At 39.3% G+C, this 18,161-nt stretch overlaps 1 protein-coding gene and 1 long non-coding RNA gene across 8 annotated transcripts in view; one reads left to right on the top strand and one right to left on the bottom strand.

Moving 5' to 3' along the window:
* The first annotated feature begins 2,289 nt into the window (after window positions 1-2,289).
* On the top strand, window positions 2,290-17,814 carry LOC122474679. The gene is made up of 2 exons (XR_006294978.1): window positions 2,290-2,356; window positions 16,633-17,814. It is a non-coding gene; the product is annotated as an uncharacterized LOC122474679 (long non-coding RNA).
* Window positions 5,478-18,161, bottom strand: part of AADAT (aminoadipate aminotransferase) — a 32,090-nt gene continuing 19,406 nt past the window's right edge. For 3 of the 7 annotated variants that reach the window (XM_043565656.1, XM_043565665.1, XM_043565675.1), the window contains exons 13-14: window positions 15,684-15,785; window positions 5,478-5,658 (exon numbers count right to left, since the gene is read on the bottom strand). In XM_043565656.1, the coding sequence (XP_043421591.1) occupies window positions 5,575-5,658; window positions 15,684-15,785 (186 nt within the window). In that variant the 3' untranslated portion in view covers window positions 5,478-5,574. Of the gene's footprint in view, window positions 5,659-9,620; window positions 9,682-13,575; window positions 14,732-15,683; window positions 15,786-18,161 lie in introns of those variants that run through there. The other 4 variants (XM_043565684.1, XM_043565691.1, XR_006294976.1 and 1 more) reach the window with 3 other exon arrangements.

Here is an 18,161-nt window from a genome sequence, read left to right as displayed (position 1 = left end):
TCCCTTGGATAAATTCCTAGCAGTGCTATTGCTGGGTCATAGGGTAGGTCTATTTTTAATTTTCTGAGGAACCTCCACACTGCTTTCCAGAGCGGCTGCACCAATTTGCATTCCCACCAACAGTGCAAGAGGGTTCCCGTTTCTCCACATCCTCTCCAGCATCTATAGTCTCCTGATTTGTTCATTTTGGCCACTCTGACTGGCGTGAGGTGATACCTGAGTGTGGTTTTGATTTGTATTTCCCTGATAAGGAGCGACGCTGAACATCTTTTCATGTGCCTGTTGGCCATCCGGATGTCTTCTTTAGAGAAGTGTCTATTCATGTTTTCTGCCCATTTCTTCACTGGGTTATTTGTTTTTCGGGTGTGGAGTTTGGTGAGCTCTTTATAGATTTTGGATACTAGCCCTTTGTCCGATATGTCATTTGAGAATATCTTTTCCCATTCCGTTGGTTGCCTTTTAGTTTTGTTGGTTGTTTCCTTTGCTGTGCAGAAGCTTTTTATCTTCATAAGATCCCAGTAATTCACTTTTGCTTTTAATTCCCTTGCCTTTGGGGACGTGTCGAGTAAGAGATTGCTACAGCTGAGGTCAGAGAGGTCTTTTCCTGCTTTCTCCTCTAAGGTTTTGATTGTTTCCTGTCTCACATTTAGGTCCTTTATCCATTTTGAGTTTATTTTTGTGAATGGTGTGAGAAAGTGGTCTAGTTTCAACCTTCTGCATGTTGCTGTCCAGTTCTCCCAGCACCATTTGTTAAAGAGGCTGTCTTTTTTCCATTGGATGTTCTTTCCTGCTTTGTCAAAGATGAGTTGGCCATACGTTTGTGGGTCTAGTTCTGGGGTTTCTATTCTATTCCATTGGTCTATGTGTCTGTTTTTGTGCCAATACCATGCTGTCTTGATGATGACAGCTTTGTAGTAGAGGCTAAAGTCTGGGATTGTGATGCCTCCTGCTTTGGTCTTCTTCTTCAAAATTCCTTTGGCTATTCGGGGCCTTTTGTGGTTCCATATGAATTTTAGGATTGCTTGTTCTAGTTTCGAGAAGAATGCTGGTGCAATTTTGATTGGTATTCTTCCCTCTTTTAAAAAAAAATTTGATGTTTATTTTTGAGAGAGAGAGAGTGCAAGAGGGGGAAGGTAGGGAGGGAGACACAGAGTCCCAAGCAGGCTCCAGGCTCTGAGCTGTTAGCGCAGAGCCTGATGCGGGACTCCAACTTATGAACTGTGAGATCACGACCGAGCTGAAGTCAGGTGCTTAACCAACTGAGCCACCCCAGGAGTCCCTATTCTTCCCTCCTGATAACCATTGATAACAGATCTAAAGCTGTGTATTTCTGAGTCTTTGATATAATGTAAGTTCGATTCTGGCTTCTTTCTCTTGAGCAATTATATACCAAGAATCTATCTGTAGCTAGGAGGTCCCTAAATGCTGCTAAACCTCCTACAGAATCGCACTCCTGTGCCTCTTCTTTTTCTGATCACTGTGGCACAAACATACTGGTAATGCTTCTGTGTCCCCTTTTGGGACCCCACCGGTGCTTTCCCTCATTCATCGGGGCAGCCCTGAGCCCAGCCTTAGGTCATTCATCATTCAGTCCATTCAAAACCTCAGTTTTCTCATTTGTAAAATAAGGCTAATAATTCTGCTTCCAGTTGTTTTGAACATTAATTTAGGTAATGCACAAAAAGCAGTTAGCTTCATTATTATTCATTAACCTTATAAGATTTTACTGTATGTCTATTATCAATGGTTAGAAGATTCTTCGAGATGTAACATCATTATTTCTCACCTTAGTATATTGTCAAATCCACTTTTTAAAATCCTTGTTTTCTTTCCTTTTGTACTTTGAAGATCCCCTTCACTGGCAGATGGACTTTGCAACCCCAGGGACTAGAAATTGAGCCCATCACTATTAACATGACAGAAATCATCTGGAGGCTGGAGAGAAACGCCCCCATGGGTCCTCCAAACATTTGAAGATTCTCCAGCTTTCCTCGTATGTTAATTAGTCTGCCCTCATTAAACCTAACTTTGTACTTGCTAGAAAAAGGGGATAATCATTATGACTATTTCTGTAAAAGAGAGTAAGTGAGGTAATTAGTTCAATAAATGTTAATTAAGTGCTAACCATATGCACTACTGGGAAGGTGCTGGATACAGAACATCAGGAAGAGAGCCCCCATTCAGAAGCAGTTCACAAAAATCTCTCAACTGTTTAAATCCCAATAACAAGTTAACACTCCTTATAAAATGTCACATTTAGATCTCTCAAGGTTTCTTTTTTACCTTTTTAGGTCCTACAGGCTTCAAGTGCCTGAAGTTTCTCATGTTTGCCTTCTCTCCTCGGTGGGATTGACAGGTATATCTGCTAGATGGGTCTCTGGCTATCCTGAATAAACGGTGTTCAGGGTGTAAATTAAGTACTTGACAATCACATTCATCTTCTTGAAGTTTTGTTTGTTTATTTTTGAGAGAGAGAGAGAGCATGTGCGTGTGCTAGTGAGGAAATGCGAGAGAGAGAGAGAGAGAGAGAGAGAGAGAGTGAGAGAGAGAGAGAGAGAGAAACAAACAGAGAATCCCAAGTAGGGGCCACACTGTCAGCACAGAGCCCAGTGCAGGGCTCAAACTCACAAACCATGAGATCGTGACCTGAGCCAAAATCAAGAGTCGGATCCTTAACTGACTGAGCCACCCAGGCACCCCACATTCATCTTTTTAAATGCAATGTTTATTTAGCAAATTCCTGCTATATGGGAAGTGTTCCATAAACATTTATTTTAATAATTGAAAAGAATTTTGAAGTTGTCAGGGTGCTATATAATTTGAAAATGCTAACTAATTGAAGTTTGGGAACAGCAGACAGTAGGCGCATCATTTGGTGTTCTTGGGATAAAGAGAAGGTGGCACAGTGTCTGGGACGTGAGACTGACACCCAGGAACTTGTATCTGTCTACACTTTCTGTTTCTTAGACTGGAGCCCCCTGGAACTCAGAGTCAGCCTCTGGCCAGGGCAGATAGGTAATTGAAGCATTTAGAGAGAGCTGTTGATAATAATTTTATTTTTACTAATTATAGAAGAAGTGCATATTCATTTGAGCTAATCAATAAAAATCCTCACCTGTAATAACATGACCCAGAGATATTGCTTGTTGGCATTTTCATGTAAGTCCCTGGGCTTTTTACAGTGAACACAGCTGTGTGCAATTCTTTTCCTTTCATTCTCTCTAAAACCCCCTCCAATCAGGCTTAAAAATCCCCCTCTACCCCACAGAACTGCTTTTGTCCAGGTTACCAAAAACATCCACTTTATGTGACCTGGTGGGTCAGTTCTCAGCTGTCAGCTAATCGACCAGTCAGCAGCTCTTGGCATGGTTGGCCATTCTCTCCTCCTTGTGGCTCTTTCTCCTCTGGCTTCTGGGGTGCCAGGCTGATCTGGATGTTTCTGCCTCATTGGTTCCTCCTCAGCAGACTTTGCCTCTTCTTTCCTGCAGCCTGTCCAGGTTGGTTTGCTTTAGGCTTAGTTCTTGAACTTTTCTCTCTCTGTGTTTGGTGATTGTTCAAGCTCAAGGTTTAAATGCCGTCATTAGCTGCTGACCCCCAAATCTCATCTCCGGCCCCAACCTCCCACCTTAGACTCCAGACTGACATTCCCAACTGCCCACCGCACATCTCCATTTGCATGTTTCATCAGTGAAGGAAACAGAAGACTATGCATGCTGACTATGAATGGAAGTTTAAACAATGGTTAGAAGGCCATTGGTTGGAAGAAAGGACAGTCAAAAATTGTCACGTGTGTTTTAGCCTACAGCAAGCACATGTCTGGAAGCCATGGCACATTTTGGGATCCTTGCACCAAATCTTTCAGGCTATAGTCAGTAAAGTCCTGAAGCTACTGTGAATAACAAGCACCCACGAACTATCCCCACGTGGGCATTTTTCAGAATGCTCAACCAGATGCCACTTGGAACCTCACTGCGGCTGCAACCACTTCCAGAGAACAAGTGCCTCAAAGTTCAGGCCTCTCACTGGCTGACTGATGGAGAAGGGGATTCTGGGCAATGTAGTCCTGGATTCTTCTCAGCAGCTAATTTAGCAGAGGGTGCCAGTTATGATAATTTGAAAACAGTATACCACAGATGTCTGGTAGACGTCTCAAAAATAATACATCCAAAGCTCAATTCCAATTCTTTCTCTTCAAACTAGCTTCATCCTCTGCCTTCATTTTTGTTATTGTCAACTCCATCCCCCAGGTGCTTAGACCCCAAACTTTGATTTTTGATTCCTCTCTTCACACCTCACGTTCAGTCCATTAGGAAATCCTGTTGGCTCTATCTTTAGAAATCTGGGCACTGAACATCTCTTAGCCACCCATTCTGCCCTTTCCTGGGTGTGGGCCACCATCCTTTCTTGTCTGGATTACTGTGCTGGACTCTAAACATCCTCCTTGCTTCTCCCATACTCCCCAGTTCAGCAGCCAGAGCCATCCTCTCAAACGGGAATCATCGCTCTGGTCACAATTTTGCAATACCCCCCCACCCCCGCCCCTTATGGAGTGAAAACTGAAGTGCTTACAATGGTAACAAGGGACTATCGTTACCTGGGCCTCCTCTCCTAATGCACTCCCTCTTGTTTGCTTTGCTGCAGCCACACTGATCTCCACCCTGTTCCTTGAGCAGAAGAAAACAAAACATGCTTTGGGGGCTTGCTGTTCTGTCAGATACCTGCTTGGCTAACTCCCTCTCTTGAGTCTTCATTCACCTTTGCAAAGGATTAGGCTAACCTCCCATTTAAAACTGCAGTATGTCTCTGTCCAGCACTCCCAGATACTCGCCTACCAACCCCATGCCCCCTGCCCCCCGCCACATGGCCCTTTTTACCTTCTAATATACTGTAAGATGTTATTAATTATGTTTATTACCTATGGCCAATCTGCCATGCTAGAATATAAGCTCCACAGTAACGAGGATCTTTATTCACTGGAATCTCAAACATTTAGAATGGTGCCTGGAAATATGGGCATTCAATAAATATTAGTTGAATATATGGGTATATCCTTTTGTCAACCAAACCAATGGGATCCTGTTGTGTAAACTGTTTTATTTTTTATTTTTTTTTTCAACGTTTATTTATTTTTGGGACAGAGAGAGACAGAGCATGAACGGGGGAGGGGCAGAGAGAGAGGGAGACACAGAATCGGAAACAGGCTCCAGGCTCTGAGCCATCAGCCCAGAGCCCAACGCGAGGCTCGAACTCACGGACTGCGAGATCATGACCTGGCTGAAGTCGGACGCTCAACCGACTGCGCCACCCAGGCGCCCGTGTAAACTGTTTTATAAAACTCTTTTGCATACTATTTCTTGAAGATTTTTCCATGTCAGTAGACATACAGCTCAAATATTTTTTTCTAACTACATTGTATGCCACTGTCTGACAATTTTCATTAGTTTAATGTTTAATTAATTTACAGATTAATGGCAACATCTTTTTAAAAAAGCTTTATTGAGATGTAATTCACATACCATAAAATTTACCCATTTAAAGTAGATCCAGGGCCAACACATATTTATTGAGGGCATGCTATCTTCTGGGCACTGTGATCTGCTCTGAGGGTACAGCTGTGAAGAAAATGGGCCTCGTTTCTGCCCTTACAGAAATTATGATCTGAGAAGAGAAGGAGACAGGCAAACATTAAGAACTGTACATGTGATTACTTAACTATTATGGTAAGAGCTACAAAGGAAAAGAGGATGCTGAGTCACTAGCAGAATGCCCTACTCTCTCTCATCCTGGGGGCCAGGACAGGGTTCCCTCAAAGTGGAATCCTGGTAGGATGAGAAGGAATTAAGCAAGTGAAGGAAGTACAGCCAACTGGGGGCTCTAGAAGGAAAGTTGTTATCGCTAGACTTCTAGGCTGTTTCATTCTTTCAGTGATATATGCTGTGATGAGGGTCTTTAAAATACTTCCATACAGTAAATTCTTAGAACTAAAATTGCTAGGTCAAAATATATGCAGATCCACCCTCCCTTTCTGCCTCCCTCCCTTCCTTGCTTCCGTCTTTCCTCCCTTCCTTCCTTCCTTCTTTCCTTCCTTCCTTCCTTCCTTCCTTCCTTCCTTCCTTCCTTCCTTCTTTCTCTGCTTTCTTGAATTTTTGCATGTACGATGTTGCTGGAAGGGCAGTAGTTTAGGTGTCTAGGAAATTCCAGGTCCCCATTATTTTGTTGCTTCCTTCCAGGATGGGGTTGAGAAGGGGGTCAAGGAGCCTTGGAAAAGAAGACCCTGTGGCAAGTCTTTGTGAGTTGAGGTTGGCAGAGAGTAGCAATGCCACAGCATGGAGGGCATCAAAAAATCCAAACTTGCAAAGCAGTTTCCAATATTTCTGAAGCGTATTAAGAAACGTTTTTATTTTCTCTTTATTTAGTTTCTTCTTTACATGTAAAATTATTAAGAGTGGGGTTCCTGGGTGGCTCAGTTGGTTAAGTGTTGGACTCTTAGTTTTGGCTCAGGTCGTGATGTCACAGTTCATGAGATTAAACCCCGCATGACAGTGCAGAGCCTGCTTGGGATTCTCTCTCTCCCTCTCTCTCTCTGCCCCTCCCACTTATGTGTGCACGTGCTCTCTTTCCCAAAATAAATAAACTTTAAAAAGTTATTAAGAGCTCCTGGAGCTCTAATTTTGATTGTTTTTTCAGTGACTCTAATGAGTACATGATTGTAGTATATGGATAATCTCGCTATTTAAATACTAAGTGCTACTGAAATTATGACTATATTTCAGGTTAGTACTTAAAATTTCAATTTCAGTTATAAATGCCAAATAAAAGAAGACACAAAACAGTTTGCAGAAAGTACATGAAATAAAATGGGAATAAAAAAATCTGACGGCAGCAATAGGAAAGAAAAGCAAATTAGCCAAGTCAAGCTAATAAGAGTAATAAATAAGTTAACATATTTAAATCATGTGAAAGTAGGAATCCTGTAATACTTATTTCAACCTTAAATTCATTACATGGCTTCTTTATATTCAATTTCTACTGAAAAATTGTTTTGCTTCTCTCTTTCCTCAGGTACTAGCAGGAATTTCCCTTTACTTTTTATTCATTTTATTCACTCACGTTCAATGGTATGCCATCAGGGAGTCCTTTCTTGATTGTCCTAATTAAAAGAGAAGGTCTTGTCTCCACTCTATGACATGGTTTCCCTGCTTCTACCCTTGCTCCATTCCAATCCATTGTCCATGCTGGGGTCAGAGTGATTTTGAAATCCAAGAACAGCTGATGCTGTTCTCCTGGTTAAAACCCTCCAGTGGCTCCCCATTTCCATCAGAAGAGTTCACACTCTTGTGTGGCCTGCAAGGCCCTACTTAGTCTGCTCCCCTAAGCCTCCCATCTCTTTGACTTTTTATCTTTTTACCCCTCACTTCTTGTTATGGGCTGAACTGTGTCCCCCTAAAATCCGTATGTTGAGGTCCTAACCCCCAGGCCCTCAGCATGTGACTGTATTTGGAGATAGAGATAATTACATTAAAATGAGATCCTCCAATTTGGCCGGTGTGACTGATGTCCGTATAGGAAGAAGAAATTAGGACTTAGCTGTGTACACAGGGAAGACCAGGTGAAGACATGGGGAGAAGATGGCTATCTGCAAGCCTAGGAGTGAAGCCTCAGAAGAAGCCACCCCTGCTAACACCTGAGCTCTGACTTCTAGCCTCTAGAACTGTGAGACAAGAAATTTCTCTTAAGCCACCCAGTCTGTAGTACTTTGTTATGGCAGCCGAGCAGTCTAACACACCTTTGTTTATTCTTTTTATTTAATGTTTATTTATTTTGAGAGAAAGAGAATATGTGCACACAAGTTGGGGAGGAGCTGAGAGAGAGGGGGAGAGAATCTCAAGCAAGCTCTGCGCTGTTAGCATGGAGCCCAGCATGGAGCTCCATCCCATGAACCATGAGATCATGACCTGAGCCAAGATTACGAGTCAGAGTCAGATCTTTAACTGACTGAGCCATCCAGGCGCCCCACCTTTGTTTACTCTTTATCCTCTTTGAAGTCTTTGTAGTTCCTCAGACAAACCAAGTGCGGTCCCTTTTCAGGGCCTTTGCCTCTCAAATTCCCTCTGCATGGAGTGCTGCTCACCTGCATGGCCTACTCCCTCACTGCAGTCTGCTTTCTGCTCCAATGTCACCTGTTCTAGGGGCTTCACTGAGTCTTGTATTAAAAATAGCACCCCTGTTCCATCATTATTTATCCTCTTACCCTGTAAGCACTTACACTATGTAAAATACTTTATTAATACATTTATTTGTCACCTATCTTCCCTCATGAACCCTTGCCCTGACTGTAAGCTCTGTTTTGTTTACTGCTGCTGTATGTTGAGTGCCTGGGATAGTAGGCACTCAGTAAATATTTGCTCAGTGAGTAAACAGAATGAATACATGAAATTTTTAATCCTTGAAGCATAAAAGTAGGGTCACTGTAAAGTCATGCTAATCAAACATACTAATCTTACAAATAACATTTTCTTTTCCTTATTTAAATTTATTTATTTATTTTTAATTTACATTGAAGTTAGCACAGAGTGCAATAATAATTTCAGGAGTAGATTCCAGTGATTCATCCCCTATGTATAATACCCACTGCTCATCCCAACAAGTGTTTTCCTTAATGCCCCTTAACCATTTACCCCGTCCCCCCACCAACAGCCCCTCCAGCAACCCTGTTTGTTCTCTGTATTTAACAGTCTCTTATGTTTTGTTTCTCTCCGTTTTTATATTCTTTTTGCTTCCCTTATGTTCATCTGTTTTTTATGTTAAATTCCACATGAGTGAAGTCATATATTTGTCTTTCTCTGACTTATTTTGCTTAGCATAATACCCTCTAGTTCCATCCATATTGTTGCAAATGGCAAGATTTCATTCTTTTTGATTGCCAAGTAATACTCTGTTGTATATATATACCACATCTTCTTTATCCATTCATCTGTTGATGGACATTTGAGCACTTTCCATACTTTGGCTATTGTCAATGGCGCTGCTATACACATTGGGGTGCATGTGCCCCTTTGAAACAGCACACCTGTATCCTTTGGATAAATCCCTAGTAGTGCAATTGCTGGGTCGTAGGGTAGTTCTATTTTTGACTTTTTTTTTTAAAGTTTTTTTTTTTTCAACGTTTATTTATTTTTGGGACAGAGAGAGACAGAGCATGAACAGGGGAGGGGCAGAGAGAGAGGGAGACACAGAATCGGAAACAGCCTCCAGGCTCTGAGCCATCAGCCCAGAGCCTGACACGGGGCTCGAACTCACGGACCGCGAGATCGTGACCTGGCTGAAGTCGGACGCTTAACCGACTGCGCCACCCAGGCGCCCCTATTTTTGACTTTTTGAGGAACCTCCATACTGTTTTCCAGAGTGGCTGTACCAGTTTGCATTCCCACCAGCAGTGCAAAAGAGATTCTCTTTCTTTGCATCCTTGTCCACATCTGTTGTTGCCTGAGTTGTTGATTTTAGCCATTCTGACTGGTGTGAGGTGGTATCTCATTGTGGTTTTGATTTGTATTTCTCTGATGATGAGTGATGTTGAGCATTTTTTCATGTGTCTATTAGCCATCTGGATGTCTTCTTTGGAAAAGTGTCTATTCATGTCTTTTGCCCATAAAATGACATTCTTGTAGTTACCATTGGGTTCTGGAGAAAGGTGTTGTGGATTTTTAATTAAGGTAACTTAAAACCTTAATAAATACACATCACCAGTTAAAATTTCATTTATTTTTATTAAGACTTTAGGTTCTCCAAAAATTTTAATTAAACCTACTTTTGATAAGTTAATAATTTCTACCCACGAGAGATTTAATTAGCATTTGAAAAGGAATTTAAAGCTATACCATGCTGTACAAACATTATATGAAAAGCATTAAGGACTTTCTTATATGGGGGGAGAGGAAATTGCTAAAGTTGACAAACATTCAAACTTAAAAGGAAACCATGCCAAGTGACAACCTCCCTTTTAGACCAACCAATATGCAATATCCATATTGATTACCACCAAGACCAAATGTTCCAGCTACTTCTGTTCATCGTGGACCATGTGTAGTGACACCATGGTTTCCACACAGAAACTACATGGATTAATACTGGGAAATTAAACCTATGTAATATTTGACCAGATCCAAATTGATTATGGTTGTATGGATATGACTTTAAATTTGATTTTTCATTACATGGTAGTTGCCCACTTGCTGTCCCTAGATCTATTTTTTCACTATTGCCTCTAGGAACCTCTACTTATCCAACTGAAATAAAAAAAACAAAAACAAAACTGTGACTAATTTGCTTGAGGTTTTAAAAAATAACTTATTTTTTTATTTTTATTTGAAAACTTTTTATTTTTTTTATTTTTTGAGAGAGAGCGAGTGAGCATGAGTGGGGGAGGGGCAGAAAGTGAGACACAGAATCCGAAGCAGGCTCCAGGCTCTGAGCTGTCAGCACAGAGCCCAATGTTGGGCTTGAACTCATGGACCATGAGATCATGACCTGAGCCAAAATCAGATGCTTAACTGATTGAGCCGCCCAGGTGCCCCGAAAAAATAATTAATTAATTATTTTATTGTAAAAGTAAAGAGCCATGTTAAAGAGTATTTTGAAAATAAAAAATTACCCAATTTTTGCTTTTTTGGTGGATGTCTTATTTTTTTACATAGTTGTAATTAGAGTATATGTATGCTTTCATACCCTGGTTTTTCATTCCATATTATATATAATCATTTTAACATAGTGCTTCATAAAATGAATGATACTGCTTCATAGTGGTGTTTTAGTAGTTGCCTAAAACTTAAGTGGATGAACCATAATTGACATAACCCATTTTCTTACTGCGAGAACTTCAGTCCCAAAACCTCAACCCCTACCTCCAATGTTTTGCTGTTTTAAATTACAATTACTGTCTTCATGTTTTTTTACTTTCTTCCATATTTTGGGTAATTCTTTACTATGAATGTCCATAAGTGGAGTTCCCAGTGGGTGGTAAAGGGTTAACTCAGCAGATCTGGGTCACTCCAATGAGGGCTGTGTTTGTGACTGGCCCTTGGCTGGCTCGTGGGGACTGAGCTCTTGGAATATTCTCATTAATGAGTGTTTTTCATGTCTGGGGTCTCGAGTCATGCTATAACTGCTTTTCTAGATCGTTTTTACTACGTGCTTTACGGTGGACACCTAAGATCCCCCTGTGGCTGTGGAGCTTCAGTAACTGAGGTCCACCATTGCAGGCACTGTGTGTGACTGACCCCTGATAAAACCACTGACAACCAGGCTCTCAGGTGAGCTTCCCCTGTTGACGACACTTTGCCCTTGCTGTCACACATCATCGCCCGAGGAATTAAGCATATCCCATGCGACTCTGCTAAGAGGGGACTCTTGGAAGCTTGTGCCTGGTCTCCTCCAGATTGTGTTTGTCCCACGTGCCTTTTCCCTTTGAGATTTTACTCTATCCTTTTTGCTGCAATAAATGGCAGCTGTGGCTACACTAGCCTCTGGGTCTTCTGAGTCCTTTTAGGGAACCATCAAGCCTGAGGGTGGTCTTGGAGACCCGGACACAGCTGGCCTGGTTGGCATTCGGTGGCAGATAACAGAAACTACTCTAGCTAACTTAAGTGAAGTGTTTATTATCACATATTCTGTGGTTTCCAAAATTGTTTGGAATGCGTGTAAAAGTAAATGGGGTTTCCAGAGACAGTTTCTAGCCCTGGGATTTCATTTCTTCTGCCAGGATCAGAAAACCCCACACCAAGAAGCTGCTTGCTGTAAAATCACATTGCCTTAGCAAATGGATGCCTTGCCTCTTGACTTGCTCCCCTCTCAACTCAGTTCCGAATCCAGGCGTCTGAATGATGGAACTTCACTCATACATGGACTGTAGCTGCAGGGCATCTGGAAATGTGGTATTTCATTTCCACTGCGCCCAAAGACACGAGAAGGAAATTAGAATTCTGTCCAGTGGGCCAGTCCACACTATCTAATATCTTGTGTTAAAGGATATAAACGTTTTACCGTTTCTTGATATACACTGCCAAACAGCTTTCCCAAGAGGCTGGAAAAATTGACAGTGGCTCCAGAAAGTTCTCTAGTGCTTTACTCTATGAGGGGAAGGTAATCTCCCTGGATGAAAATAAACACTGAGTAATAAGGGGCAGCCTAATCATTTCCTGTGCTCTCCTTCCCTACTTTTCTCCCACTCTGTTTTTCTTGGAAGAAACAGATTCCTATAGATTGTGGTTAGAGGTAATCCCTTCATTGAAAGCTGGGGATTATAAATCAATATGTAAATCAACTACTCTTTGTTGGTGACTTAAAAACGAATGCAAGCCAGAAATTATATAGTGCTGGCTAAGAAATTTTCATTATTTTTGAAACTACTAAATAAGCAGAAGGCTTATTTTACTTTTATAAACTGAATTCATACTTTCCTCTTTCTTCTTACAGTAGTGGAATTGTTAGGTTCATCTCAGGCCTCCTCCAGGCCCTGTGTCTTTCCAGACTTTCCTAAATAACTACCACTGGTTATCTTAAAAAGAGATGGGCTTAGGGGTGCCTGGGTGGCTCATTCAGTTAAGCATCCAACTCTTGATGTAGGCTCAGGTCATGATCTCATGGTTTGTGGGATGGAGCCCTGTATTGGGCTCTGCCCTATTACTTGGGATAGCCCCTATTTGGAATTTTGTATCCCTCTCTCTCTGCCCTTCTGCTCATGCTCTCTCTCTCTCTCAAAATAAATAAATATTAAATAAAGATGGGCTTAGAGTCAGCTAATAAGAGTTTTGAGATGAGATTTTTGCTCAAGAACTTTAGTTGTTGGAAGATGTAACATCTCATCCATATGTCAAAAAAATATTTAATAACTATGGTGGATATGTTTATACAGACATACCTCATTTTACTATGCTTTGCTTTATTATGCTTTACAGATAATGCATTTTTTAACAGATTGAAGGCTGTGGCAATTATGTGCCAAGCAAGTCTATTGACACCATGTTTCCAACAGCATTTGCTCACTTAGTGCCTCTGTGTCATGTGTTGGTGATTCTTGCAATATTTTAAACTTTTCATTATTATTATATTTGTTAATATCTGTGATTAGTGATTACTAGTGCTGAAAGCTCAGATGGTAGTTTGCATTTTTTTTTAGCAAGAAGGTATTTTTAATTTTTATTTATTTATTTTTGAGAGAGAGAGAGAGAGAGAGAGAGAGAGAGAATGGATAACAGGGAGGGGCAGAGGGGAAGAAGGGGACGGAGAGGGAGAGGGAGAGGGAGAGGGAGAGGGAGAGAGAATGAATCCCGAGCAGACTCCATGCTGAGTGTAGAGCGGGATGTGGGACTCTATCCCACTACCCTTGGATCATGACCTGAGCTAAAATCAAGAGTTGGATGCTCAACCGACTTAGCCACCCAGGCACCCCTATAAAGTATTTTTAAATTAAGGTATGCACATTATTCTTTAGACATAATGCTATAGCACACTTAATAGACTACAGTATACTGTAAACATTTATATGCACTGGGAAACCAAACAATTAATTTGACCCGCTTTATCACAGTATTTGCTTTATTTGTGGTGGTCTGGAATCAAACCCACAATATCTCTGAGGTATGCCTGTATACACAAAGGATGTCATAAATAACAATGATTTCCTAATTCCTTAAAGGAACTTACAACTTAACAATTACTAGATCTTGGAACATTGTGGTAATTTGTTAAACAGCAATAGAAAGCAAATGCAGGGTATTTATGATACACTGTCATAAGGAGATCCTATTATTTTACATATAACATGCACATGCATGGAAAAACATCTCAAAGGATGGATGATAAATGTTGACAGCGGTTTTCACTGGGGGGTAAGACAGCAAGTGGCTTTTATCACTTATATTTACTATATTGTTTGAAAAATTTCTAATAAGCATATATTACATCAATAGCCATATGGGAAAAATAAGGGTCTGAAAAGGTGAGAAAGAAAATCATTAAAAAGTATATCCTAAGTACCTCAAAGGGGTGTAGATTTAAATTACATAACTGATAAGACTGTATTTTTGTAAATTGTGCAGTATTATGAAAATACACTGTAGCATATTTTTCTAAGCCCCTGATCTCTCTTCCTTATTTAGAATTAATAGGTCTGATGCCTTTAGGTGTGCTTAGTTTCAGAATTTTATTTTAAAGGGATATCTATGGTACAACATAATGTCTCTAGTCCTCTTACTGAAAATCATTTACAATGGACAAATCCTAACAATTTTTGCAACAAGCTTTCATTAAATTTTCCTAAAAATAGAAAGAGTTCACATTATATGCCATTTTGAATTTATTTTATTACATTTTCAAAATAATTTACTGTAAAATGTTAAGTTTCAAGGAAAATTTATGAGAAACCATAGAGCAGCTAGAGTTCTTTACAATAAAATCCAGGATAAAAATAATTTTCAGGTTGAATATTTATCAAAAGGTATAAGTAGATTATAAATATATTTTGGCAATCTGATGAATTTAAGGGCACTTTAAAAGTCATCTAGTTAAATTACTACAGATATGACACGTTTAATGAAATCTAACCTGTAAGTCTAATGCCAACGATCATTTCTTCCTGCTAAATCATAAAAATAATTTATCTGAAAAATCCATGAGTACTATGAAGATTTCTTCATAAAGATTCTTTAATAATTTGGGCTAATCTCTGGAAGGCCTAAAATAGGAAAGAGATAAGAATTAATGAAATTAGGCTGCTACTTAGGAAAAGTCTGTGATAATTTAAAAAGTTCACACAAAGAGTATCTTAGGTTGAACTGAAGCAATGGAAAGTCAAATTTAACATCAGCTTTATCAGGGTAGGATGCCAGCAATGTCCACTAATACATGTGGATATAAGCTTGTCAGAGTTCCAGGATTTTTGTGTATTCTTATAGCCCTCAAGATCATTATTTTCCATTTTCTCCACAACACTAATTACTTTTTCATATGATCTCTCACCTGAACATATGTTATATATTGTTTCAATTGTCTAACTCTATTCATATGTTAAAGCAGACATAACTTCTGAATAGTATATTTAGCGACATGAGAAAGCAAGTAAATAAAGAACACACCAAGAACCAATACATCTGCAAGGGCAAGTACAGACTCTTCTCTCAAGGTTAAGGGCACTGTTCAATCAGGGCAATTCTATTTGGACTCCCAAACACACAGTCCTTAGGAACTCGTTTCTTTGCTTCTTGTTATTTTGGCTAAACCCAGACTTGTGATGAATTTAATATCATTGTATTTGACCCTTGCTGATACATTTTTCTTCAGAGAAAGAGACTGATGGCTTTCATGAATTTGTACTGTTGACTCATGTTAATTCCATGAAGGAAGGAAAGAAATTTTCTTCATAACATGTTAATAATCTGCTCACACTGTTCAGCAAGTCTGAAAACTATTCACAAAGACAAGGAAATTTACAACTTGGTCTCATGAATTTGTCTATTTATGACTGTTAAAGTGTGTATTTTAATAGTAATTCATGACTTTTTAACTGATACCTGTTGTTGAGAAACCCAAGAAGACATTGAATAATGTTATAACTCACAAAATGAACACAATCACCAAAAAAGTGGAATTGATATCTAGTGTTATTATGAAAAGAATATTGTGCTCACCATATCCATTTGTTCTGGAGAAGCTGAAGAGAAGGACACTCTAAAGTAAGGGCTAGGTGCTGAGGTATCAGTGTAGAAAATATTTCCAGGAAGCATTAATATCTAAGAGAGTTTATGGAAAACAAGTGAATGACCATTAAAACAAAAAAAAAACCTAAAGGAAATATAGGTAGATCTAATCTCAGAGTGGGTAAAGACTTTTTATATTTGAAAAAAACTTAAGAAAATCATGAGAAAAATCATTTTATATAAAAATTCTGTATGTCCTATAATAAATAAAATAGCACACAAACTGGAAAAATGTTTATAAGAAATATGGCAAATGCTACCTCTTCTCCATATAAAGAATACAAAGAAACTAAGAAGAAAAACACTAAAATTTGAGCTTTGATGGGCAAAGTACAGCTTATAAAAGAAATAGAAATGGTAATAAACATGAATAAATGTTTAACCAACTAGAAAAGTAATATAAATTCAAACAATGAAAGACCATTTTTAAGTTATCAAATTTGGAAGTAACTTTTAAGCCGGAACTTAAAAGATAAGTAGTTGTTGGCCGAGCAAAAAGTGGGGGAAGAGTATTTTAGGGAGAAGACAGTGTAAAGGCCTTGAGATGGGAAGAAATTGGTCTGGCCAGAGAACTAAAAGGAGGTAAAAAATTTAATGAAGTGAATGACTAAAAAATGTTATGTAAGTGTGTCAAGACAGAGTGGTGGGAACAAGTGGTATTCTTGATGTGAGCACCATGGCAGTTGGCTCACGGACTGTGAACTCCATTTCCTCTGTTTCCTGGGTATAGAAATATATTCTGTTCCCAGCTTCTTTCCAGTTATATGTGGCCATATGACCAAATCTTGGCCAATGGATGTGAAGGGATGCATGCCATTTCTAGGCCTTCCTCATAAAAATCTCTCCATGTGTGATCCATCATGCTCTTTCCATTTTGTAGCCATTGTGTAATCCATGGGTTGAAGACTGAAGAGCAACAAGACGGAAGGAACTACAGTCTCTGATTCACTGTTTGGACAGAGTTGCCTGCAGATCACATCTTTAAAAGTTTTATGTGAGTCAGAAATAAACTTTGATTGCGTTAAGTCTTTGAGAATGTTGTCTAATACAATCATGATATTCAAAAGGATTATTACATGGTAAAAATCTGGGCACTGTTTGCTAAAGTAAGATGAGTTGGGAGTGACATGGTTTTGGCCATTTTGGGGAAGAGATTTGAAGGCAGAAGATGGGTTTCTGTGTCCTGAGTAACAATAAAATGAAAACCATCATTTCTCCCAATATAGTGGAAACGTTTGGGGATGTATTACAAGCAAGGGGCTGTAAGAGAAGGTGGGAGTAGTAATAATCCCTTTACAAGATGACCAGGATTGGGCTAAGGTTGAGATCGTAAAGTTAGAGATTATTTAGAAAAAGAAAAGGTTAAATGCAACAGGATAAATGGGATATATGGAGAACACTGAAAAAACTACAAGAAAGTCTGAGGTCTACATCCTTAGCACCCAGCTCAGAGATACATACAAATAAATAGCCACTTATCAAATGTTCTTGATGATAATGGCATTGGCAGAAAAGCAAAGGAGACATAAAACTGGTTTATTATACTAAAATGTATTTCTTTGAAATAAGTCAGTACTTGTTAAGTACTTAGTATGTAGAATTAGTAGGATTAGAACAATGAATAAAGATGAGCCTTGTCCTCAAGTAAGATGGTTAGAGAGGATGCCTGACTTGAAGTCCAGGTAGTCAGCTTCCACGTCTAATCTCTGGACATGAGTTTTTCAACATCCAGACCACCTCCTGTCTCAGGCACTAGCGTGGTCCTGTGCCAGCATTAACACAATCTGTTTGCTTGTACTTCCTGCTTCAAGACAAAAGTGATCCTAGAAACAGATCTTAGTGTTTACAAAGACTGGCAAATGTGATAAAAGAATTAATTCACGGAGAAAAGATACCTTATTAGGTAAAAATTTTGAAAATATTTAGATTTTTCACCTTAATCAGTGCCCCCGAATGATAACTAAGTAGGTTTAAGTACAAAATGAGAAAAAAAAAACCCAAAAAACAAAAAACCTAGAAGTCCTCATAATCCGATTTTAAGTGGAAATAACAAGATACAAACTTTTCTGTGTAATTTTGACAATGGAAAATAATTGCACAGCCAAAATACTAGATTTAGACAAGCGCTTCAAGAAAATATATTACAAATGGTCACAAAATTGGGGTAGGCTATTTAAAAAATTTTCATTATTCTTTTATGTATTTTCCAAGTTTGCTGCCATGAGTGTACTTTACTTTCTTAATAAGGAAAAAAAAACCCCTCTGCTCTTAGCTACTAAACTAACCAGTAGCTGGGATGACCATATTATTATTAATGTAGACCAGAAGAATAATTATGTGACTCAACAATCTATTATGATTTTAATAATATTACTAGAGACATGAGATCTAGAGATAGGAGGTAACATC

This window comes from Prionailurus bengalensis, chromosome B1 (genome assembly GCF_016509475.1).
Source record: "Prionailurus bengalensis isolate Pbe53 chromosome B1, Fcat_Pben_1.1_paternal_pri, whole genome shotgun sequence".
NCBI lineage: Eukaryota > Metazoa > Chordata > Mammalia > Carnivora > Felidae > Prionailurus > Prionailurus bengalensis.
Note: the sequence above shows the minus strand (reverse complement) of the source record. Positions and strands in the feature narration are given on the sequence as shown.